The sequence below is a fragment of the Saimiri boliviensis genome, chromosome 3 (assembly GCF_048565385.1).
Source record: "Saimiri boliviensis isolate mSaiBol1 chromosome 3, mSaiBol1.pri, whole genome shotgun sequence".
NCBI lineage: Eukaryota > Metazoa > Chordata > Mammalia > Primates > Cebidae > Saimiri > Saimiri boliviensis.
Window position 1 is genome coordinate 63,032,042 of NC_133451.1, and position 24,893 is coordinate 63,056,934.

The 24,893-nt window shown below is 36.0% G+C and overlaps 1 protein-coding gene across 3 annotated transcripts in view; it reads left to right on the top strand.

Annotated features, from left to right (window-relative positions):
- The window catches only part of LOC101028844 (transmembrane serine protease 11E), a 55,191-nt gene that overhangs the window by 11,934 nt on the left and 18,364 nt on the right, over positions 1 to 24,893 (top strand). For 2 of the 3 annotated variants that reach the window (XR_012516840.1, XM_003931900.4), the window contains exons 2-9: positions 4,327 to 4,451; positions 9,116 to 9,237; positions 11,286 to 11,353; positions 13,861 to 14,024; positions 17,258 to 17,296; positions 18,725 to 18,902; positions 19,840 to 20,099; positions 20,914 to 21,056. Coding sequence is in view for 2 of the 3 variants with exons in the window: in XM_003931900.4 (XP_003931949.1) it covers positions 4,327 to 4,451; positions 9,116 to 9,237; positions 11,286 to 11,353; positions 13,861 to 14,024; positions 17,258 to 17,296; positions 18,725 to 18,902; positions 19,840 to 20,099; positions 20,914 to 21,056 (1,099 nt within the window). In the remaining variant the exon portion in view is untranslated. The remainder of the gene's footprint in view (positions 1 to 4,326; positions 4,452 to 9,115; positions 9,238 to 11,285; positions 11,354 to 13,860; positions 14,025 to 17,257; positions 17,297 to 18,724; positions 18,903 to 19,839; positions 20,100 to 20,913; positions 21,057 to 24,893) is intronic. The other variant, XM_074396223.1, reaches the window with a different exon arrangement.

The window sequence follows — 24,893 nt, forward strand, 5'->3', positions numbered from 1 at the left end:
TTTGGGGCTAAGAAAACAAAAGCATACCTTAACTGCTATATTCATTTGACTTGTCACTAATTTTGCCTGTCCTCAGATTGAAAAAAAATCATAGAAAGAAAGCAATTTGATATGACTAAAGCTATTAGAATTCAGTCAGTATATCTGAAGGTGATTTTAGATGAAGAGGTACACGTAAGTTTCAACAGATGAAAATAATGACTAGACAAGTATTTATGTATGTTCAGGAGGAGGTTAATTATACAAGTGTCTGTTGATATATAAAATAAATTTATTCCTTCACTTTACTATTTTTTTTTGAACATATTTTCTTCCACATCTAATTTGGAGGAATTCAGTATTGAGTCACTTACTGAGAAAATAAAAAAGTCATTAAGGAATAGGGTCAATTATATCTCAAAAAAGCTAAAAAAAAAAATAGGGTGAATCAGTTTGAAAAACAATGCTATACAGACTGGGAAAAGAGGAAATAATGTTTCAAATGACAAACATCTTGGTAATGTGGTCATTATCACTGTTACTAATAATTAAAATGATGATAATAATTATCATACTTGTTATTTGTACAATGATTTTTCCACTTGGGAGCTCAAAGTGCTAAACCGCCTTATCATTTTTATCTCTACCTAGCTCATTAGGTTAGGAGGGGTCTGGTCTTATTAAGCTTGTTTTTCATATGAGGAAATTAAGACAGATAATTGAATCTGTGGATACAAGACTATACAATAAATGAGTTGCTGACAGGGCTCAGAAATATAATTTCTTAATTATTTATTCAAAGTATTTTCGACTGGATTCTCTTTCTTCTTTGTCCTGTGTTATCCCTTTTGTCTTCTAGCTACCAAGGAGAGCATATCACTAAAATAGTTGTGAGTAATGTAGGAAGGCTGGGTTCAGAAAAGGATTCACAATGGTACCTTGGACACTGCAGTGATGTGCATTCCATGAAAATACATGTATAATCTTCCTTAGTTTTTTTTTTCTTATTTAAGGAATATCTTATGTCTCTCTTTTTTTTTGTTTAATTCAAAAACCATGATGTTTGTTCTTAAAAAATCCACCATAAAACAAGCAAAACCATAAATAAAAATTTATTCTTATTTGTTATTCTGCTTCTTACTGATAATTTGTTACGCCTTCCATATATTTTGTTATGCACACACATATATAGTTTTATTATTTATAAAAACTGAAACATGGAATGCATATTGTTCTATAACTTTTTATTTTTATTTTTTTGAGATGGAATCTCGCTCTGTGGCCCAGGCTAAAGTATAGTAGTGTGATCTCGGCTCACTGCAACCTCTGCCTCCTGGGTTCAAGTGATTTTCCTACCTCAGCCTCCTAAGTAGCTGGGATTACAGGCACACACCACCTCACCCGGCTAATTTTTGTATTTTTAGTAGAGACAGAGTTTCACCATGCTGGTAAGGCTGATCTTGAACTCCTCACCTCAGGTGATCCACCAGCCTTGGTCTCCCAAATTGCTGGGATTACAAGTGTGAGCCACCACACCCAGCCTTATTCTATAACTTTTTAAATTAAAATGTATCATTAACCTTTTTAATGTTCATACATGAAACCTACTTCATCAATAGAATGACTGCGCTATTTACATTTTTGTCTGAAAACTTACTGTAGAACAAATAGAACTTGTCTAATATTTCACTATTCTGCATAACAGTTGTATGCTTTTGATAATTTCATAATGTTTTCTACAAGCACGCATTCATTTTCTTCACCTGACATGTTTTGATATTAGTCGAGAAACCCTTCCCTCCTCGTATTTCCCCCAAAGTTTTGCATACGTCGGTTACATGCATCTCCTTTCTTCTACAACAGACAAACAGCAAGCATTCAGGGATGATGGAGCAAGAATCAATTTTGGATTTTTTTTTTTTTGACACAGTTGCACATAAAAAATAATCTCATTGTGAAGAAGTCTTTTTTATATTGCAGTAATTGCCATTGCAGGAACAGGTGTTTGGAATTCTTTTTTTTTTTAATTGCATTTTAGGTTTTGGGGTACATGTGAAAAACATGCAAGATTGTTGCATAGGTACACACATGGCAGTGTGATTTGCTGCCTTCCTTCCCCTCAGCTATATCTGTCATTTCTCCCCATGCTATCTCTCCCCACCTCCACACCCCCATCCCTCCCCCATTTTCCCCCAACGGACCCCAGTGTGTAGTGCTCCCCTCTCCGTGTCCATGTGTTTTCATTGTTCAACACCCACCTATGAATGAGAACATGCGGTGTTTGATTTTCTGGTCTTTTGTCAGTTTGCTGAGAATGATGGTTTCCAGGTTCATCCATGTCCCTACAAAGGACACGAACTCATCGTTTTTGATGGCTGTGTAATATTCCATGGTGTATATGTACCACATTTTTCCTGTCCAGTCTATCATTGATGGGCATTTGGGTTGGTTCCAGGTCTTTGCTATTGTAAACAGTGCTGCAATGAACATTCTTGTGCATGCGTCCTTATAGTAGAATGATTTGCAATCCTTTGGATATATACCCAATAATGGGATCTCTGGGTCAAATGGGATTTCTATTTTTAGGTCATTGAGGAATCACCACACTGTCTTCCACAATGGTTGAACTAATTTACACTCCCACCAACAGTGTAAAAGTGTTTCTATTTCTCCACACCCTCTCCAGCATCTGTTGTCTCCAGATTTTTTAATGATCGCCATTCTAACTGGTGTGAGATGTTACCTCAATGTAGTTTTGATTTGCATTTCTCTAATGACCAGTGATGATGAGCATTTTTTCATATGTTTGTTGGGCTCCTGTATGTCTTCTTTTGTAAAGTGTCTGTTCATATCCTTTGCCTACTCTTGAATGGGCTTGTTCTACTCAAGGGAAAACTGGAGATGGGAATGGTTGAGGAGAGTAAGACAAAGCTTCCCTGGTTATGGCCCTTGAAAAATCACAGTAACAAGAGAGGAGACCAAGCAGAGTCCCTGGAGCCTTCCACCACATCTCAGTGCCTTCCCCAAGGACAGGATTGTATAGTGATGATAACACTGCTGACTTCTGTGCCAATGCTCTCTATTTTGTGTCCAGTCCCAGCCAGGATGTAATGATGGTGTGGCAGGGGCTGATATGATAATATCATCACTTCCTGATCCTATATCACCAGGAAACAGAATGTTCTTGATTTCTGTAAAGAAAAAGTATTTATTGTGAAATCCTTTGCTGTTTACATATTCCATGATCTAATTCACATTCATGGCTATCCTGACCCTTACTGACAGATGGAGAAATTGAGCTCAGAGTTTAAATGATTTGTCTAAGATGCAGATCTGTTAATAAAAGGGCTAGACTCAGAATCCTCCTTATTTTGATTCAACACCCAGTACTCCTCCAGGAGAATATCACATTTTCCTCAAGTCCTCCTGTATCAGACAGTTAGCACTCTAGAAAAAAAAGCATAGCACATGCCGGCATGGTAAATGCCTCATGAAATACAAAATAACAGTATCATATTCAAACTCCTTAGTCATTTCTGACTTATTTCACATTTCTGGCTTTAGAGTTTGCTTGTCAAATATTATAACCCAAGGGGACGGCAACTTTACCAAGCAAACAAAAATCACGTGGATCAATGTTTTTCAGTAATGTGTATTTTTGAAGGCAGAACAAATGGAAGAAGTTGAGGGAATCTCATGCGAAAAAAATTACCTCTAGCATCATTGAGGCTTAGAGGTAAATCTTAGCCCAAAACCTCAGGTTCTTTAGGAGCGGCCTCCGGTTGTCTCTCCTATGTATCCTCAAAGTTTGGTTTGTAAATAGATCAGAAAATTAGAGGAAGAGAATTAGCAACTTTATCTGAAATCTGGTATGTTTCAAGCTATAAGACTTTCAAAGACTATTTAAGATTCTAGAATGCTAGAGAAAAGGCTTAAAATATTTTTGTAGCTCCCGCAGTGTCTAACTCTGTATCAAGTACATGGCAGGCTCAATAAGTGATAGCTAACACGTAGCATTGCACTTTCTACATGTCAGGCACTGTTACGGGCACTTTATATGTAGTATTCATTTAATCCTAACAATAATTGTATGAGATGGGTATTATCACTACTGTCTGCCTTTAATGGATGAGGAAACTGAGGCACAGCATAGTCAAATAACTTGCCTAGCAACAGGAGCCAGAGTCAGGGTTGGCCTCAGCAACCTGGGACCATGGTGTGTTCTAAACCCAGACAGTACACGACCCTCCAACTGAATGTCCTTTATTCCCAAGAAATATCTGTTTTGTCTAAGGAGTGGATGGTTGTGTGCTCTGAAATAATCTATATATTTACTTTCTTCCTTAGGCCAGATGTGGCGAGGGCTAGGAAAAGAGTTTGTTGGGAGCCCTGGGTTATCGGCCTTGTCATCTTCATATCCCTGATTGTCCTGGCAGTGTGCATTGGACTCATTGTTCATTATGTGAGATATAGTAAGTATAAGCTGCCCTGGCATCATGTGATTTACCCCAAACATTTCCTCATACCTTCCTGTTTTCATTTGCCTCAGGCTTGTTCATTCATTACTAGGATTCATTTGCATAGCCTGAACAAAGAAATCTTTACCTGTTTTGTCTCTTATTTTGTCCTCATAAGTATAAGTCATGGAGGATTCTTTTTTCTTTCTTTGATTTAGTGATGCTTCCTGCTAGGAACAGCATGCTCATTTGCATCTTCCTTAATACGCAGTAAGTGAATATTAATCAAGGACAATTCACAGGATAGCTAGAATGTAATGTGTTGAGTTTTTTGAGATCACAGGGCAATCACTTTGATTTAAAATAATTCTGGCCAGGCTCGGTGGCTCACTTCTGTAATTCCAGCACTTGAGGAGCTGAGGTGGGTGGACCACTTGAGATCAGGAGTTTGAGACCAGGCTGACAAACATGGAGAAACTTGATATCTACTAAAAATAAATTTTAGAAAAGTAGCCGGATATGATGGTGTGTACTTGTAATCCCAGCTCCTGTGGAGGCTGACGCAGGAGAATTGCTTGAATCCAGGAGGCGGAGGTTGCAGGGAGTTGAGATTGTGCCACTGCACTCCAGCCTGGGCAACATAGAGAGACTTGGTCTCAAAAAGAAAAAACAAAAACCAAAAAACAAAAAACAACTCCAACTCATTGAAGTCCTGACATCTCAAAAAATCAATGACACAATCAAGGGTTATAAAAAGGTAGGCTCAATTCTGTACCAGTAAGTTAAGAAAATAGTCATAGTGATGTATTGTTGAATAAGTGCCTATTTCTGTTATTAAAATCTCATCTTAGGGTGTATTTTAGGTGATTAAAGATGATAGGGTATGCTGAGAAAGCTAATTATAAAGAAGTTCACTCTGCGGTTATCAGGTACCTCATTGCTAGATGAACTGCTAGTTGCTATGTTATTAGAAAGGTCTCCAGGGTACTTCAGAACTGTTCTTCCAGGATAGCACAACCCTTCTGAAGTTTCCTTCTACTCTACCTTGGGTTTTAATTACTTGACTCAACTATGACCTGTTAGTTTAATATCTCCCTCTGTTACTAGATTATGCTTGGATGTTCAAGGCACCATAATTATAGAAGCTAATCACTCGATTCCAAATTAATTGGGACCTCGTTGAAGTTGCTTTCCTGGAACAAGAAAGAGTAATCTATAAACTGGTTATCTTCCCTACTACCCACGCAAGTGTGATCTCAATTTCCAAAGCAAGGTGGATTATTTCTGAATAGTTTAAAAAAGTTTAAAACAAAGGTTTTTTTGGGGGGTAGAATTTGCCTACAGGCAGGTATTTAAATTTGAAATATCTGCATTTTAATAACAATTTTTCTGTAGCATACTTTATTATTTTTTGCAATGGAGTTTTACTCCATTCCCAGGCTGGAGTGCAGTAGCTTGATCTTGGCTCACTGCAACTTCTGCCTTGTGGGTTCAAGCGATTTTTGTGCATCAGTCTCCCGAGTAGCTGAGCTTACAGGTGTGTGCCACCACACCCAGCTAATTTTTTGTATTTTTAGCAGAGACAGGGTTTCACTGTATTGGTCAGACTGGTCTCGAACTCTGACCTCAAATGATTTGCCTGCCTTGGCTTCCCAAAGTGCTGGGATTACAGGTGTAAGCCCCTGCGCCAGGCCTGGAGCACACTTTAAATAAATATGAATTGCCAAAATAACTTTATAGTTCTACAGTTCTGCTGAGTATATTGAGTCTTATTTTGTTGTAAGCATCATTATTTGTCCTCATGGATGCCTGGGACTGTTTTACGCACTTTTTTCTGTCTAGAATTTATTCAGAATCTTGGCACCTGTTAGTTGTTAAATGTTTATTGAATACTGAATGATTAAATTGAATGAATCATACCTATAGTATTTTCTTGGGCCATATTTTGGCTTGTCTGACTTCACAAGAAATTCTTAGTAACACTAGGGGCTAATCACCTCAGTGAGAGAAAATGTCCCTTACTACTTCTCCTTTGCCTCTTCCCAAGCCAAGTTTTATAAGATTCATAATCTTCCTCATATGCATACAGTGAAAAGTTGGCAAGAATTTTTTTAGTAACCTATTCCTGAATCCTGTTGTTTGGATGATCAGTTGAGCAATATTGAACACACAGCTTCCACTACCCACACAGTACACCTGAATAAACAGTGACTCTTGTGATGTGTGTTACTGTCTTCTACTGGTGACCTGCTTTCCGTTTTGAAACGTAAACTAACAGAGTGGTTTTGGCAGATGAACATTTAGGAGCTGAATGCCAAAATAATCAAACCAAAAACAATCTGTTACAGAAATAGATACAGATAAAGGTAATCTGATTTGGAAAAATATCATTTTGATTCTCATTTCATAAAGCCGAGGACAACATAGAATTCTGTGTATAGTTTGTGTCTGGGACCTTTGGGGGTACATTTCTGCCCCTCTGTGATTTGGATGTCAGAAGATGAATCTGTTATAAGCAACATCATTGCAGATTATAGAATTACAAACCTGCTAGAAAATTACCAACAAACTCATGTTTATCCTTATTTTTAACTTTTCTCTTAATATTCCCAACATATTTTAGTCACTACTTGTACCGTATATTTATGGAAGCTAGTAATATGTTTTAACAGTGACATGCTTATGTCTACAAAGTAAAATATTGAGCACAGTTAATAAGTTGTTTATTTGTTGGAAGCATATGAAATTGCCAAAATTTGACCAATTTTGATCTATACTAATGACAATTTTAAATCAATCTAATAAATCAAAAAACTACATTTAAGTGTATAGAAGTGTCTGTTACCGTTCTGTCTAGAACCTTGCTATTTAACCTGTGATTAACTACCAGAAACATCAACATCACTTGGGAGCTTGTTAGAAATGCAAACTCTTGAGTCTAACTTTAGATCTCATGCACCAGAATCTGCATTTTAACAGGCTCCCTAGGTGGTTTAGCTTTACATTAAAGTTTGAAGCAGAATTCTAGAAGAATGGATACAAGTACACAGAAAATTATAGTTAACTATGAGGCAGATGTTAAAAAATACGAATGTAATAGAACAGTAGTTTACAGAGATAGTGTGAGTTATTATCCAGTATTTCAATAAATTTAAAACCTTACTAGAAGTTATGTATATTTCCAGGTACCTGCCTGAATTTCATGTCACCCTGGCCATTCAGAGAAAGGGAGGTAAGGAAGGATGGAGGAAAAGCAAAACCTTCCAAGTCCTTCACTTAGATCTCTAATACTCTAGAGACTGAACTTTCAGTGTCTCCAGCCTGCCATCCATCTCTTTTATTCATCATCAGTCCCACCCCAGCCCTTGTCAGAGTCTGATAGCAGCTTCTCTCTCTGTCCCACTAAATCCTCTGGATGACCAGGGTGTTTTCTTGAAATATACCATTAGTTTTTTGCATAACTTTCATATAATGAAAGACTTCTCCTCTAGCTTCAAAAAGTGGCTTTTTTTTTCTACTCTAAGAAGCAGCATGTGAAATAAGTGTGTACTTTAGAAGTTAGTCCTGGCTATGTCATGTCAGGGTTGGACAAATTATTTACATTTCCAAGACTGTAGTCTGCTAAATGTGGATAATATTGCTTTTTCATGGAGTTATTGTTAATTAAATGAGATACATGAATGCACCGGGGACATTGGTGTTCAGCCTTAGTTTCCTTTTCTTCTGGGGTTTAAGTGAAGAGGGAAAGAATAGGAAGGCAGGAGGAGAGAGATGTTGATTGGATGAGCCACACTCTGCTTTCCTATAGTAGCAATATACGATTGTCTTGATCACCAATTAGTGTATTTCTTGATACAGTGTCTTTTGCTAAAAAGTGGCTGACATTAATATTTGTTGAATGAATACATGAATTTTCTGAGGACTGTGTGCTTGCTTCATGCACTGAAGGGTAGAGGAAAAGTTACGTGACATTAACTTTTCAGCAGGTCAAAAATGTAGGTTGCTTAAATTGCATGCAGAAGTTAGAGACAGTGGCTGAAGAGCAGACAAGTCAACCCCTGTGGTTGGTGGGAAAAAAAATAAGTGAAGTGGCAAGGGAGCCAGGTGAAACTGAATAGTGTCCCTGGAAGGTTATGCCAGGTGGCAACGCTAGTTCGCTAAACTTCTGTTTACTGAATCCCTTGCATTTTAATTCCTCATCTTCCTTTTCTGCCAAAATAAATTTTCTCAAGCTAGAGTTCTTGTGGCCAGAATTGATGTGTGGTTGATAGAAGGAAAAAGAAAATCTACATTTGTAGTATAAAATGCAGTGACTCTTGGGAGGCTTCTGAATCCATCCCATTTTGTGTGCTCAGATGGCGTGACTTGCTGTCTCTTGTGGCTTACTTAGGAATGAATAGCATGTGAATAATCAGCACACTGCTCCAATGAGGTACTTGTACAATACTCCAGGAACACCAGGCATTTCTTACAGCTTTCATACCCTAAATCACATGATGATAAATGTTGTTGTCTTCTATCTTGTGATAACTATGAAGCCTGAGGCAGGATGATGATGATGACCTGGCTAGGAGCATTCCTTCCTGTTTCAGTCTTCTAGCAACCACCAAGTGGGGAAATAATGATGTTTACACACATCTGATAAAAATTATGATAGGATTTTGCCTCTTTCATTGTAGATCAAAGGAAGACCTACAATTACTATAGCACATTGTCATTTACAACTGACAAACTATATGCTGAGTTTGGCAGAGAGGCTTCTAACAATTTTACAGAAATGAGCCAGAGACTTGAATTAATGGTAAGCAATTTTTTCATCCACTTTTAGTGCATTTGATGTCACTTTTTACCATGTTTTTTAGCATCCTAGCTTCTAAAATATCCATTCAACTAACTGATCCCTGTGTATTTGCAAAATGAAAAGAGGCCCTAACCCAAGGAATATGAAACAAAACAGATGATACATCACTTAGGGGAATATGCCTCACAGGGATGAACCAAAGAAACTTTAGCTATTCAATCAAGTCCTTCTTACTCACCTTTCCTTAGCTGGTGCTATACTCTTTATCAGCAGAGTCCAGAAATTCTGGAAATGGTAGCGTGACCTAAAATATATTTGTTGTGTCCTAGACTTTCTAATAAACAGGATCTGAGCAAAAGATTGCCAAAATTGAAATTATTTAGGCACATACCTAAATAGTCTGTTAATTTTTTCAAATATCTAATCTTCAGTCAACTTTTGGTACATACTTCTGTAGTAAATTCAAAGATAGGCAACTCTACCCTTAACACATCAACGTTCATCAAATACTTAAGAAACTGGAAAAATTAGCAGCATGGACCAAAAAAACAAGCACCTGAGTGGTAACTTCTTGTCATTATCAGATTAATTAAAGGAAAATTTAATTAACTTTTTCTGGTAATCTGTGAAGTAATTTGTGGTATAATGTGATGGAAAGAACACTGAGCGGGAAGCTGGGAGGCACATGTAGCTCCAGTGGTATCTACTAACTAATGATACATCACGTGGAATTTCACTTTATCATTCTGGACAAATTTCCTTGTATGAAAATTAAGCTATTAGATTAGATAATTTCCAAATTGTCTTCCAGTTTCAATAACCTGAATAAGAATGGAAGTAACACCCTGGAAACTGCCCAGTAGACAGAAGCCTAGGGATCTGGCCACCTTGCTGAGACAGAAGTTGAATACTGTTTACATTTGCACATTTCCCAATCAGGGAAATATCTGAATAAGCTCTTCTCTAAGGCTAAATACATATGTAAAATGAAGGAAGTGAAATGGAACTAAAAAGATCAAGAAGAGATGTCACTATTTCCTTTGTTTTTTCGTGCCATTCTGTCAAATAAATTTTATTTAAGTAAATAAAATCCAGACAGATTTAAATCTAAAGGAATATACATAGGACTCTTTAATGCCTTTAAAATTTATAGTTTTGAAGTTACTGTACAAGAATTAACCCTTAAATACAAATTTTCCTGTGAATATTATCATCCTATGCAAAGGACTTGTACTATTCTCCTTTGTCTCATAATTGCAGGAACTGCCCTTGGATAAAAAAATTCAGGAGTTAATAAAATGTAAGAAAGAATACAAAGGCTCATTGCTTCTATTAATCACCAGCATGTAGTGTTTAATACATATCCACATACTGAAAATAAGAAACTCTTAAAGTGTTTCATTACATAAACTCCTTATTAAAATATTAAGTTGCCTAGAATTCTTATTTAGAATAACAACAAATGTCTCTGCAAAATACATTCATTCACTTTAGTAGAGTAAAAATTCATAGATGTGTTAGGTTAAGTATCCCAGTTCACCTATACTCAAATGCCTTTCTAAGAGCATTTGAGTGCTGAACTGGTTGTACATTAAGCCAGGATACTTGGCAATTTTATCACTAGGTTTGGGAAGTATTTGACACGGTCATGCACTCATTCCTATGATCCAAGTACTATGTGCCAGAATTATTTCATTTCCTTTGTCTATGTGCAGTAAAAGTCCTTATCTCAGGGTAAAAATGCTCACTCTTAATTTTCAAGAAACAGTATGTTCATTTTCTTTGGTCTCTTTCTGAGCATTAATATAGCAGATGGCACTTCTGGGCCCACTGAGATTCCCTACTCCTATCATTCCTCAGACAGAGTTTAGTTGAAATCACTGAGAAAACCACAATAGATTCCTCAGGCTACCTCAAGTTCAGCTCACTGTGAAATGTTTATGTTTTTTGTTTTGTTTTGTTTTTTAATTTTCTAAAAAGCTTTAAATTAGTTTGTGGAATTTCAGAAAGTTGTTCTTGCTGACATATTTTGAATATTTTTCAAACAGGTGAAAAATGCATTTTATAAAACTCCATTAAGGGGAGAATTTGTCAAGTCTCAGGTTATCAAGTTCAGGTAGGTAAATCTGAATTGCTGACTTCTGAATTTTAAGTTGAAGCTGTTAATCTGCTGAGCAATAAATATGATTTGAAGAGCTAAAGATATAATTCAATGCAACAAACATTTGACACTTGTCCTGTGTAAGTCATGGGTTACAAAGTCCCTTATTCATTCTTTAAATCCCAAAGTAAGCATTTGCAAGATGAGTGCCAGGGACAGAGGTATAATTGGTGCCTATGCTGCAAAATTGTTTTCTGGGAAACTTACTAAGTACAGATAGGGACCTAACACACCTCTTTGGTTTAATGGTAAGTAGTGCCCCACATAAAATGGTATAGCAGATCAAGTTTGTTTTTAGCTCTTCTTTCTCTTACTAATGAATTTTTTTTACTTTATTCTATTCCACACCTCTATTCTGTAGCTGAGAAGATTTCATCTGTTAACCAATCACTGATAAATAGGTTTAGAACATAATATTAAGAAAAATATTATATAAGAATTTTCAATAAGGTATATTGCTATGATACAAATTATTTGTATTTTAAAAAATACAATAAGAACTATTTCCAATGACAAAACTCTAAAAGTTTCCTGCCATTCTGTTACTTAGCTGATATCTCTAAGGCATTACTTCAGTTGCTGTCTTCTAAAAATTCTGTACTCTAGGTTGTTTGAGATTGTACCCTTTCTTGGGTCTGCAATTACTTCTGTCATCCTTAAATTTAACCTCTCAATGGGACCTCATTCACTCACATGGCCTCATATGCTATTGAAATGCAAGTTTCTATTTCCAGTCTGAACTATTTTTCTGATTTCTATAACTGTATACACATCTTCATGTGGAAGTTCCACAGAAAATTCCCTAACTCAGGGAGAATATGACCACAAAAATGAGAAACCTAGAAGTCACCAAATGCTCCTTCCTTTCCTGGGCCCCTTACACTTTATGAATAACTAAGCTCTACTAATTCTATTTTCTCAATCCCATTTAATTTGCTTACCTCTGTATTCCAGTAATCTTGTTACTCATTGTTACATCTTCTGTTACTGCAACAGTGAGAAGAGCAAGTGTATTGGAAAGATGAAGCCAATTTTGGAGATGTTAAATTTACATACTAAAGGACCATATAAACTTGAAAAATGAGTGTGACTTGGTAGAAGAAAACGGAACTGAGCAGAAGATAGAAATTTACTCATGATCAACCAAAATTTTGAAAGCATGGGTGTAAATTTATCGGAGAAAAAAATTATGAAAGGGAATGAAAAGGACAATAAAGAAAGCTTGAAGAACAATATTTAAGGAGATGGAAGGAATATAGGAACCTAAGATGTAGGGAAAGAGTAGGAAAATAGAAAAATCATGACAGAGGCACCACTGATGCAAAAGATAAAAATTTCAAAGACAGTGTGGTCTGCATTGACAAATACTCCTACTGAGTAATATAAATACGGAAAAGAATCCACTGGCTATGTCAACTAGGATACTTGGGTTGTTATTATTTTCCTGTCTTGAAAACAGTGCTACAATTAACATGTTTATAGGTATGTCATTGCACAAATGCATGAGTGCATTTGAATATTTAATTTCTAGTGGAAATGCTGTTAGGGAAGACAGATTCAAACTCCTAATAGTTAAAAAACTGCCCTCCAAAAATAAGATTCTAATTTATATTCCCACTTCCAGTTTATGAGAATAGTGGTTGATGCATTATATAGCAAAGGCTAAGATTCTTCCGGAACTGACTATGAAAAGGAGTGGGTAAAGTAGCTGGCGGGATGATTCCAAGGTAGTAATTCATACAAATAGCATTAAGATTAATTAATACTCTGTGTTGAAAATACAGCCACATGAAGTCAGTACAATTTGGTAAAACATTATGATATCTTTAGGATTAGGAGTTGTTTAGGATAGCCTGAAGATTGTTCAGAGGAGGTAAGTAGACTTGTCACAAGAATAAAACCTGAAAGCCAAACCACAATTGGTTTCATATTTAAGGCACATTGTATTTGATAATTTTGAATCATTGACAAGGTGACTTTTTATACTAATAGCTACTAGACTATTAATAGTCTAGTAGCTATTCTAGACTATTAATAGTCTAGTAGCTATTAATATAAAGACTATTAATAGTACTGGACTGTACTTAACTAAACCTTTTGATGGTAAGGGAGACCACGAACAGATTGGCTTACTATAAGAGAGGCTGAATTTATGGTTCTTCACATAGTAAACAGTAGCAATATAGAGGAAACATTTATGGATTTATTTTATGTGTGCATTTTATACAAGCGATAAAGAAAAATGAAGATTGTGATATTACCCTTCTTTTCTTTTTTTATGTTTTCTTCCCTCTTTCCCTCCCTCCCTCCCTCCCTCCCTTCCTTCCTTTCTTCCTTCCTTCCTTTCCTCTTTTCTTTCTTTCCTCCCTCCCTTCTTTCCTCACTTTCTTCCTCCCTCCCTTCCTGCTTGCCTTTTTTCTTCCTTTCTTTTCTTTTTTCTTTCTCTCTTTTTTGGCCCACAGTCAACAGAATCATGGAGTGTTGGCTCATATGCTGTTGATTTGTAGATTTCGCTCTACTGAGGATCCTGAAACTGTAAATAAAATTGTTCAACGTGTCTTACATGAAAAGCTGCAAGGTGCTGCAGGACCTCCTAAAGTAGATCCTGCATCAGTTAAAATTAGAAGTAAGTTAATTAATCTTATTTATTTATTTTTCATAGAACAGTTTCAAGTTAGGTTTGATCTTGGCACTCATTAAAAATTTTATTTTTGCTGTCCTTTATTTCTGGGTTCTTGCCATCAACAGTATATTTCTTTGGAACTAAATTGGTCCTAATGAAGTATTTTAATTTCTAAAACTACCCTAAACTTAGGCCTCCCATGCAAGCTTTTTATTAACTCCTGAGCAGTTTTCTTCATATTAAACTTTGTACTTGGGCTATAGAATCCAATTATTAATGAAGAAAATGGCTTTGTATTTTCCTCTTCTTTTTTTTTGTTGCTTTCATTTTATGTTCTGAGTGTATGGTATATGGAAAGGTTCATGCCATTTACACATTTGTTTACAAATGTCATTAATATACCTTGCTATATTTTCTTCCCTTAAATTTTTCACCAGTGAAACATTTGTAATAAACTTATTTGGTATATTTACAACCATAAATGAAAAATTTAGGTAGTTTTTGTTGTTCTTGTTGTTATTGTTTGCAGGGCCACATAGGACAAAACAAGTGATGTTAGGTCCTCACAATTAGAAAATGAGAAATATGAGATCCTCAGTGGAAATTAAGTTCTGGCTAAGGGCTGGGTCATATGTTCTAGAACAGTGCAGGTCTATAGAAATAGTATGTGGGCACAAGTATAATGTTACATTTTCTAGAAGTTACATTAAAAATAAAAATAAACATGTAAAATTAATTTCAATAATTTGTATATTCAATCCAATATGTCCAAAGTATTATCATTTAAACAAATAGTCAATGTAGAAATTATTTATCAAATATTTTACATTTTTTGTAGTAAGACTCTAAAATATAGTGTAAATTTTATATTGATAGTACATTTCAGTTTAGACTAGCCACACTGCAAGAGCTCACTGCCACATGTGGCTAGAGGATACAGTAATGGATACGGCAGCACTGGAAACTAGAGAATAGGAACAAGTAGAGAGAAGGCATACAAAGTGCTAATACAAAAGCTGATACATCTAAGTAGTTGCCTAAAGTGGCCAACCAACCCACTTGCTTAGGAAGGAGGCTTCAGTAGTTCAGTCTTGCTTTGTCACCCAGGCTGGAGTGCAGTGGCACAATCTTGGCTATCACTGCAACCTCTACCTCCTGGGTTCAAACAATTCTCCTGCCTCAGCCTCTTGAGTAGATGGAACTACAGGCATGTGCCACCATGCCCAGTTAATTTTTGTATTTTAAGTAGAGACGGGATTTTATCCTATTGGTCAGGTTGGTCTTGAACTCCTGACCTTGTGATCCCCCTGCCTTGGTCTCCCAAAGTGCTGGGATCACAGGCCTGAGCCACCGCTCCTGGCCTCATGGTGTTTTCATTTGCTGATTATTGTCATTCTAAGGGAAAAAAATAAATTTGTAGATGACTGAGTTTACCTGTATCTCGCAGTGTCTATTTAAATGCATTATGAGTACATTTAACTGTATTTCAAATCATGGAAATTATGCAGCTATATTTCATAGCTTATACATACATGTTTTTCGTTTTTGTGAGATCAATGGAAATAGTGCAAAAGGCTCAGACCTCTTTTTATTTTCCTGGTTGACATGAGCAAATTCTACCAACACTCTCTACCTTCAGCTTATTGAGGTGTGAGGAAGGACTAGAAGGAAAAGGATATCTGGGTTTCCCTATCTTTCTCTTTCTATGCTATTATTTCCAGCAAAAGCTGTTGGCTAATACACAGAAGTAACAGAAACAAGAAAGGATATGACAGGATCTTTTGTGCACTTGTGTTTATTAGAATGCCATTGCCTTTTCTCTGGGTTCTAAGCAAGTTTTGGTTCAAACAGAAAACATGGTATCCAGGAGGTGTCAGTGCGCCTCTGCTTACTTAGTAGAAAGGATAGCACACTTACTTTGTACTTGTCTTGAGTCTTGCTGAACCCCTGTTCATTGTGGGTCCACTAGAATTCTAATTTCACAGGGAATTGTGAATGATGTATGCAAATGAGGTGGGAAGAAACCATGGACACACTTATTGTACACATCTTCTCTGCTCACCATCCTATAATTTACCATCCTATTAAACTTAATTTTCAAAACACAAGTTACAAGATAAAATCACTAAGAATGTTAAGTGAGCAACGGCAGAACATTGTACCAAGCACAAGGCCATTGTGAGTGTGTCACCCAGTGCAGATGTATAAGTCACTCATGAAGCCAACCTTGTCAGTAGCATCAACACACAAAGCTTGAAATTCTAGGAAGAGCTTGAGATAGAGAACAGGCTATTTGAAACAAGAGATCAGAGGTGGCCCTTTTAATATTAACCAATAATAAGTTGTAAATTCTTCCTTATTTTTGCCATTTTCCCACAAGTAGCCAGAATAAATGAAGTCAGAAAGAAGGCTTTCTAGAATATAGATTTCCACTTCATTCACACTATTAAATACTAAAGAAAAAAATTAACATTAATATTTTTGTTCTTAGAGTGTCCATCCTTCTACATACAGAGAATAGTTTTGGTCATTAGAACTCTGCTGAGTCAGGAAGTTTGCGTTTTAGAGTTTTATATACCTATTGGCTGGGTTAGTGTTTGCACAGGGTTTGAGAGTGACTAGTGAGAAGTCAACAGACTAAGGAGTCATTGGCTGGAGCTGAATGACAATTTGAGGGCAGACTGTCGTTCTGAAATCTTAGCAGAAAGAAGATTTGAAAAGGGTAATGCTGTTTTTAACTGTGAGTGAGTACAAATTTATGGAGCTGCTACTCAGGTAAATGGGACTATGCTTAGAAGCTTAATAATGTAATCTGAAATAATGGTTAATAAAAGTATGATTACATTTGGGGAATCAATACTATGGTTTAGAGTAGTATTTCCCATGGAGGGGCTGTGGACTACCTGCATCTTATTTACTGATATAAAATCTGTATTCTTGAGCTTCAACACAAAACTACTGAATTAGAGTTACTGGGAAGAGAAATAGGAGTTTACATTATAAATCCACTACCTATGTGACTCTTATCTCATTAAAGTTTAACACATCTTTCACGTGCTCTCCAACGTGATGATCATACTATGTCTACGACAAACTTACTGTGTTGCTTTCTTTATATTCTTTAGATACTGTTTTACAATAAAATCAAACAGTCTTTTAGTATTTGAAATACTTGGATGCATAGCGTGATTTTGGTGTGCTGATCCTATTCTCTTTACCATTTCTGTGTATTTCAGAAATCAACAAGACAGAAACAGACAGCTATCTGAACCATTGTAAGTTTAATATATTTTTCAAATGGCATTACATGAATGTAAAAAGTTAACACTATAGGTCATTTAAGTTTACTTTGTGTTGATTATAGGGACAGAACAGATGAACTTTGATGAATTTATGTACAGTTCATGGTGCCTTATCATACCTTGGAGACACACTTTATTAGAAAAGAATAGCAAAATTGAAATAACTTCCGAGTGGATGTATGAGAGGCTGTGGCAGATGTGTAGTGGAAGTGAGTTGTATAGCTGTTAAAGAAGAGGCACAAAATGTTTACTTATCTATATTCTGTTTGTAGATATCTACAAGTTAAAACAAATCTATATGTTGTGTTTTCCAGCTAGAGACAGAAACTTATTATCACTATATCCTAGATTAAATCTTGATGTTATTAATCCTATGTCATGGAAAGTGCAGAAAATTATGGGGTTGGGGTATATTTTAATAAAATTACTGAAGAAAATGGATCATATCGTCACCTATATTTTGAAAGTGCTGACTCCAAGCCTAGTACTTTCCTTCTCCTATAGTCGAGTACCGCACTGGGATCTACAGTATACATTCCATAGTTATGGGATTGTTGCACATTATATTTCTCTTAAAAAGTGGAAGAAAATGTGTTGCTTAGCAGCTCATATAGTTTTTTAATTTCTAAAATTAACTAAACACAAAACCAGAAGATAATTTTATTACATAAATGGCATATACTCTTGCCACCGATATTTACTGGGAACCTGCTATGTGCTAGCACTGTGCTAGGCAACAGAGATTCAAAATGGATAAGATATACTCTACCTAAAGCACCTCATACTCTAATGCGACTAGATGCATGAGACTAATTTGTGAACACATCATTCTTAAACAACAGTTCTTAACTAAGAGAAATATTGTTTGGCCAATCTATCATGCCCCACTGTGGCATTTTTTGTCATGAATATAGGGGGATTGCTACTGGCATCTACTATATGTAGGCCAAGATCTTATGGTGCACAGGACAGCCCCCTATGACAAAGAAGCAAATGGTTCAACATGTTGGTGGTGCCAAAGTTGAGGAACCCTGTCATAAACAATGTCGATATGTATATACACACACACACACACACACACACACACACACACACACACACACACACAATGTGTTTGTTATTCACATAGACATGCACACAGAGTGTTTTTTTAAAAAAATCATTATTTTGGAAGCACCAAGGAAGTCATAACTAATCCAGATTGGAGACAGGAGAGTCAGAGAAAGCATCCTAGACGGGGTAGCAACTGATATAAACTTTACAAAACGAATAGGAGTTACTGATACTATTGGAGCACAAAGTAAAAGAAATTTGGGACATAGCAACACAATTTGACGCTTAAAACAACCGCTAATTAATGCACCCACCAATGTACTCCCCACTATCCGCCCTCTTTCACAGGCTGTGGAACACGAAGAAGTAAATATCCAGGTCAGAGTCTTAGAATCGTTGGTGGCACAGAAGTAGAAGAGGGTGAATGGCCCTGGCAAGCTAGCCTGCAGTGGGATGGGAGCCACCGCTGTGGAGCAACCTTAATTAATGCCACATGGCTTGTGAGTGCTGCTCACTGCTTTACAACGTAAGTCTTGAACCTTGAGAATCATTGGGAGTGAACAAAGTGCACTGGTTTTCGCAAGAAAATACCTCATCAATTTTGGGAGATACGAGTTTAGCAAAAATTAAAAATAATGTGTATATCACAAAAAGTGGAAAATTTGTAAACCTTAGTAAGAGGTTTTAAAGTCTGGAAATTGAAATGGAATCAAAATATATGTAAATAAATAATCTTTTGATAAATACACAATAGTTTCTCGAAGACAGCAAAAATTCTAAAGTCATTTTTGGACTTTGAATTTGATGTCATACAGAAGTGCTCTATCTCTCTGCTGAGTATCTGAATCAGAGATGGAATCTGGATAGGTTGTAGGTTTGACCCTAAGGGGGATATTTCACATGGTAAGGAAAAGAATTCAATATGAAGAATTAGAATTATGTAATGATGATATGAAGAATTTGGAAATAGCAAATTGTACAAATGAATAGATTGACTAATTATATTGCAAGAAATGGAGGACCCTTCAACCTATTGTCAAAATGTCCATAGTATATAAAATAGTAATACTTTATTAAATTATTGTGTGGCCTTTATGGCTTTCAGAGAAATGTGTATGTTTGTGGGTGGGGCACGAGGCACATAGAATATATTCATTTCTCTCATTATGTACAGGGTACTTTCCATAGATCCTTGGAGTCACTGATATCCAGAAATATCAAAAAGCCCTAGAATTTGGAATGAATGACTTGGTTATGGAGTGGCATTTATATTATAGGAAATGGTAGCTTTTTTCACCTGGTCAGACCCCTGAGCCTTACTCTCAAATTAGAAAGAGTTCTATACATAGAAACTGTAAAAAGAAAAAAAAATCTACACCTGTAGACTAAATTATTTAACATAAATTATTAGACTGGTAGCATTGGTAAAATAAATTTATTCTTCATTTTTTTTTTCTCCCCAGATATAAGGACCCTGCCCGATGGACTGCTTCCTTTGGAGTAACAATAAACCCTTCAAAAATAAAACGTGGTCTCCGCAGAATAATTGTCCATGAAAAATATAAACACTCAACACATGACTATGATATTTCACTTGCAGAGCTTTCTAGACCTGTTCCCTATACAAATGCAGTACATAGAGTTTGTCTCCCTGATGCATCGTATGAGTTTCAACCAGGTGATGCAGTGTTTGTGACAGGATTTGGAGCACTGCAAAATGATGGTGAGCATCTGAAGAGAAACTCAAGTCAAAGCTAAATTGATATTTTATGGCATTTAAAGAATGAAATGTCATTATGCCAAAATATGTTAGTTGTTTCGTCATATGACCTGGGCCAACTAAAAGTGAAGTAACTTGGAGACACACAAATTTCTTCCTGCCTAAGTTAATATCAAGTAATTTGCTACTGCTGCAGTCATAGTACTGCTAGGATGTCTAAAAATGCAAATGTGTCTCATAGCCATGAACTTTTCTTTGAAAATTGACCACTTTAGGGATTAGCAATAAAAAATATACCCAATTCTGAAGACTGGAGAATCATAAAGCCATCATTCTCCCCTACTGAAATTTCCTTCTAATCTTCAACAATGGAATGTACATTATTTAAATAACTTGTGGTCCTTTCCTAGGCAGTTAATGTTTTACTTAAAGTAGTTAGGAACAAATTATCTTCCCAAATATTACTGATCTAAAAATATGTATTCTAAGATTCTGTATTATCATTTTTTTTTTCTTTTCTCTTTTTCCTTTTTGAGACAGAGTCTTGCTGTTGTTGTCCAGGCTGGAGTGCAGTGGTGCAATCTCAGCCTAACTTTTCTATTTTTAGTAAAGACATGGTTTCACCATGTTGGCCAGGCTGATCTCAAACTCTTGACCTCAGGTGATCCACCACCTCAGCCTCCCAAAGTGCTGGGATTACAGGCATGAGTCACCATACCCAGCCTATATCACCATCTTATTCATAGATATGAACACTTGCTTCAGGTTTATAAGATATATGTATGTCTACAAATACAAAGACTTCTTTTTCTTTTAGGCATCAGTCAAAATCATCTTCGACAAGCACAGGTGACTATCATAGACACTGCAACTTGCAATGAACCTCAAGCTTACAATGGCGCCATAACTCCTAGAATGTTATGTGCTGGCTCCTTAAAAGGAAAAAGAGATGCATGCCAGGTAAAGGGTTTTGCCTATTAGTATGCTGTGTAATTTGTTGCTTACTTTTCTTAGAAATAATTATATATTTATAGGAAGTTGCAAAGATGGTACAGAGGAGTCACAGCCTCTCACCCCGTTTTCTCCAATGATTACATCTCACTTTAGTTCAATATAAGATCTGGGAAATTGACAGTGGTACAATGTATATGTCTAATTCTATGGCATTTTATCACATCTGTAGATTTTGTATAACCACCACTATAGTTAATATGGAGAACTATTCTACCACCACAAAGATCAAGAGTAACACTTTTTTCCCTCCTCCTACTATCCCTGACATCTGGCAATCACTAATTTATTCTCTGTCTCTATAAGATTGTAATTTTCAAAATGTTATGTAAATAGAACAACAGTAGCTTTTTAAACAGAAATTAATTTTGGGTAATCTATTGGTATTTTTGGCTTTTTTTTTGTAGAAAAATTTTAGTGATTCCTCTAAATCACGTAGATGTGTGTATAAATATATATTTATTTATATATCCATACATAACTTATCACTGTGTATGTGTATTGAAATTTTACTAGTTTTGGTGGGGTGTAGAATAGAAAACTCACTTCCCCTTAAATCCTTATACTCTTCCCTCTTTAATATTAAATATTAATAAATATAAACATTAAATATAATATAAATATTAAATATTTGCTTTATATTTTGAGAACCACAGACTACAACGTTTCGTTTCGACTGTCAAATGTAATTTAAAAAACATAAGAGGAAAAGGAAAGACTATTTGCCTGTAGATTTGTTGTTTACTCTTTCCTGATTCCTTTTTTAAAAGATGTCATTTATGTTTTAGGAATTTCCTTTAGCCACTCTTTTTGTATAGGTATGCTCGTGCAAAATTCTCTTAGATTTTCTTTGTATCCAAAAGTCTTTATTTCTTCTTCATAACTGAAGCATAATTTTACAGTTTGGCACTGACAGTTCTTTTCTTTCATCACTTAAATCATTTCCTCTGTGATTTCTGCAAGGAATTTGCTGCTGTTAGAATCATTTTGTTTTTCTCCAATAGATGAGGTGTCATTTCCCTCACGCTGTGTTCAAGATTTTTCTTTGTTTTTAGTTTTCAGAAGTTCGATTATGTGTGTTGGCTTGGATTTCTTTGGGTTCATCCTGTTTAAGTTTTGCTCAGTTTTTTGAATATGGAGTTTATATCCTTTGTCAAGTTTGAGAAATTTTCCATCGTTATTTCTTAAAACACATTTTCAGTCTCACCTTCTTTCTTCTTACCTTCTGGAACTCTAACCACAGCAATATTTATTTTGTATTATAGTTCCAGAGTTTCCTAAGCTCCTGTTCATTTTTTTCCCCACTCTATTTTCTCTCTGTTGTTCAGATTGGGTGATTTCTGTCAACTTTATCTTCAAGTTTAGTGATTCTTTTCTCTGTCTCCTTTATTCTTCTGTTAAGCCCATCTAGTGAGGTTTGAATTTTGCTTATCATATTTTTTAGTTCCAGGGTTTTTCTTTGATTCTTCTTTTTATATTTACGATTTCTTTTTTGACACTTTCTATTTATTTTCATTTGTTTTAAACATAGTGGTAATCAGTCGTTGAGATATATTTATGATTGCTTCTTTAAAATCTTTATCAAATAATTTCAACCTTTGTGTTATATCAGTGTTGGTATCTGTTGATTGCCTTTTCTCATTCAAGTTAAAACTTTTTCTGTTTCTTTGTATGATGAGTGATGTTCAAATATATCCTGGGCATCTGATTATTATTTTTTCTGTTTTTGTTATTGTTGTTATATCAGGCTTTGAAATTTATATTATTTAATTAATTACTTTTTTTTCTCCAACTTTTATTTTTGGCTCGGAGGTTACATCTGCACAAATGTTTCATGGATAAATTGTGTGTTGCTGGGGTTTGGTGTACAAATTATTTCATCATGCAAGTAGTAAGCATAGTAATCAATAAGTAGTTTTTGTCCTCACCCTCCCTCCTCCCATCATCAATCCTCAAGTAAGCCCCACTGTATATTATACCTCTCTTTGTGTCCATATGTACTCAATGTTTAGCTTCCACTTGTAAGTGAGAACATGAGGTATTTGGTTTTCTGTTCCTGAATTCATTTGCTTAGGGTAATGACCTGTGGCTGCACCCATATTACTGCAAAAAAAAAAAAAAAAAAAAACAAAAACACATGGTTTCATTTTTATGGCTCCATAGTATTCCATGGTCTATATGTACTGTGTTTTCTATATCAACAGTGGACTCACTGTTGAAAGGCATCTAGGTTGATTCCAAGCCTATTGTGAAAATTGCTGCTATAAACATATGCATGCATGTGTCTTTATGGCAGAATGATTGGTATTCCTTTGGATATAATATACCCAGTAATGGGATTGCTGGGTCAAATGGTAGTTATGTTTTAAGTTCTTTGAGAAATCTCCAAACTGCTTTCCAAGTGACTGAACTAATTTACATTCCCACCAGCAGTGTATAAGCATTCCCTTTTCTCCACAATCTCAACAACATTAAAAAACATTATTAAAAAGCTTTTTGACTTTTAAATAATAGCTAGTCTGACTGGTTTGGGATGGTATATTATTATGGTTTTACTTTGCATTTCCCTAATGATTAGTGAAATTGAACATTTGTTGATATATTTGTTGGCTGCTTGTATGTCTTCTTTTGAGAAGTATCTGTTCTTGTCTGTATACTGCTATAAACAAAATACCTGGACTGGGCATGGTGGCTCATGCCTGTTATCTCAACACTTTGGGAGGCCAAGGTAGATGGATCACCAGAGCTCAGAAGTTTGAGACCAGCTTGGGCAACATGGTGACATCCTGCCTCTGCCAAAAATAAAAACATTATCCAATGTGGTCGTGTGCACCTGTAGTCTCAACTACTTGGAAGTTCTGAGGCAGGATGATTGCTTGAAGCCAGCAATTTGAGGCTGCAGTGAGCTATAATCACACCACTGCACTCCAGCCTGCATGATAGAGCAAGACCCTGTTTCAAAAACAAAACAACAACAACAACAACAAAAAACAAAAAAACAATATTAGGTAATTAATAAAGCAAAAAAGTGGTTTATTTGGCTCTTGATTCTGCAGTCTTTATGGGCAGCTTGATGCTGGCATCTACTCAGTTTCTAGGGAGGAAACGTACAATCATATCAGAAGGTGAAGTGTGAAATGGGAGGGAGCAGATACATCACATAGCGAAAGCAGGAACAAAAAGGATAGGATGGTGGGGGAGGTGCCACATACCTTTAAACAACCAGATCTTACAAAAGCTCCCTCACTATTGCAAAGACAGCTTCAAGCCATGAGGGATCTGCTCCCATGACCCAAACACCTCCCACCAGGTCCTACCATCAACATTGTGGATGACAATGCCACATGAGATTTGGGTGAGGACAAAGAACCAAATTTTATCATTCTGCTCTTGGCCTCTCCCAAATCTCAGGTCTTCTCACATTGCAAAATACAATTATGCCTTCTAACAGTCCCCAAAAGTGTTAACTCATTCCAGCTTTAACTCAAAAGTTCAAAGTTGGCCAGATGCAGTGGCTCACCCCTATAATCCTAGCATTTTGGAAGGTCGAGGTGGGTGGATTTCTTGAGTCCAGGAGTTTGAGACCAGCCTGGGCAATGTGGCAAAACTGCATCTCTACAAAAAATAAAATTAGCTGGACTTTGTTTTGTATGCCTATAGTTCCAACTATTTGGGAGGCTGAGGTAGAAGGATTGACTAAGCTTGAAAGGTTGAGGCTGTGGTGAGCCATGATTGCACCACTGCACTCCGGCCTGGGTGACAGAGAGAGACTTCATCTTGGAAAAA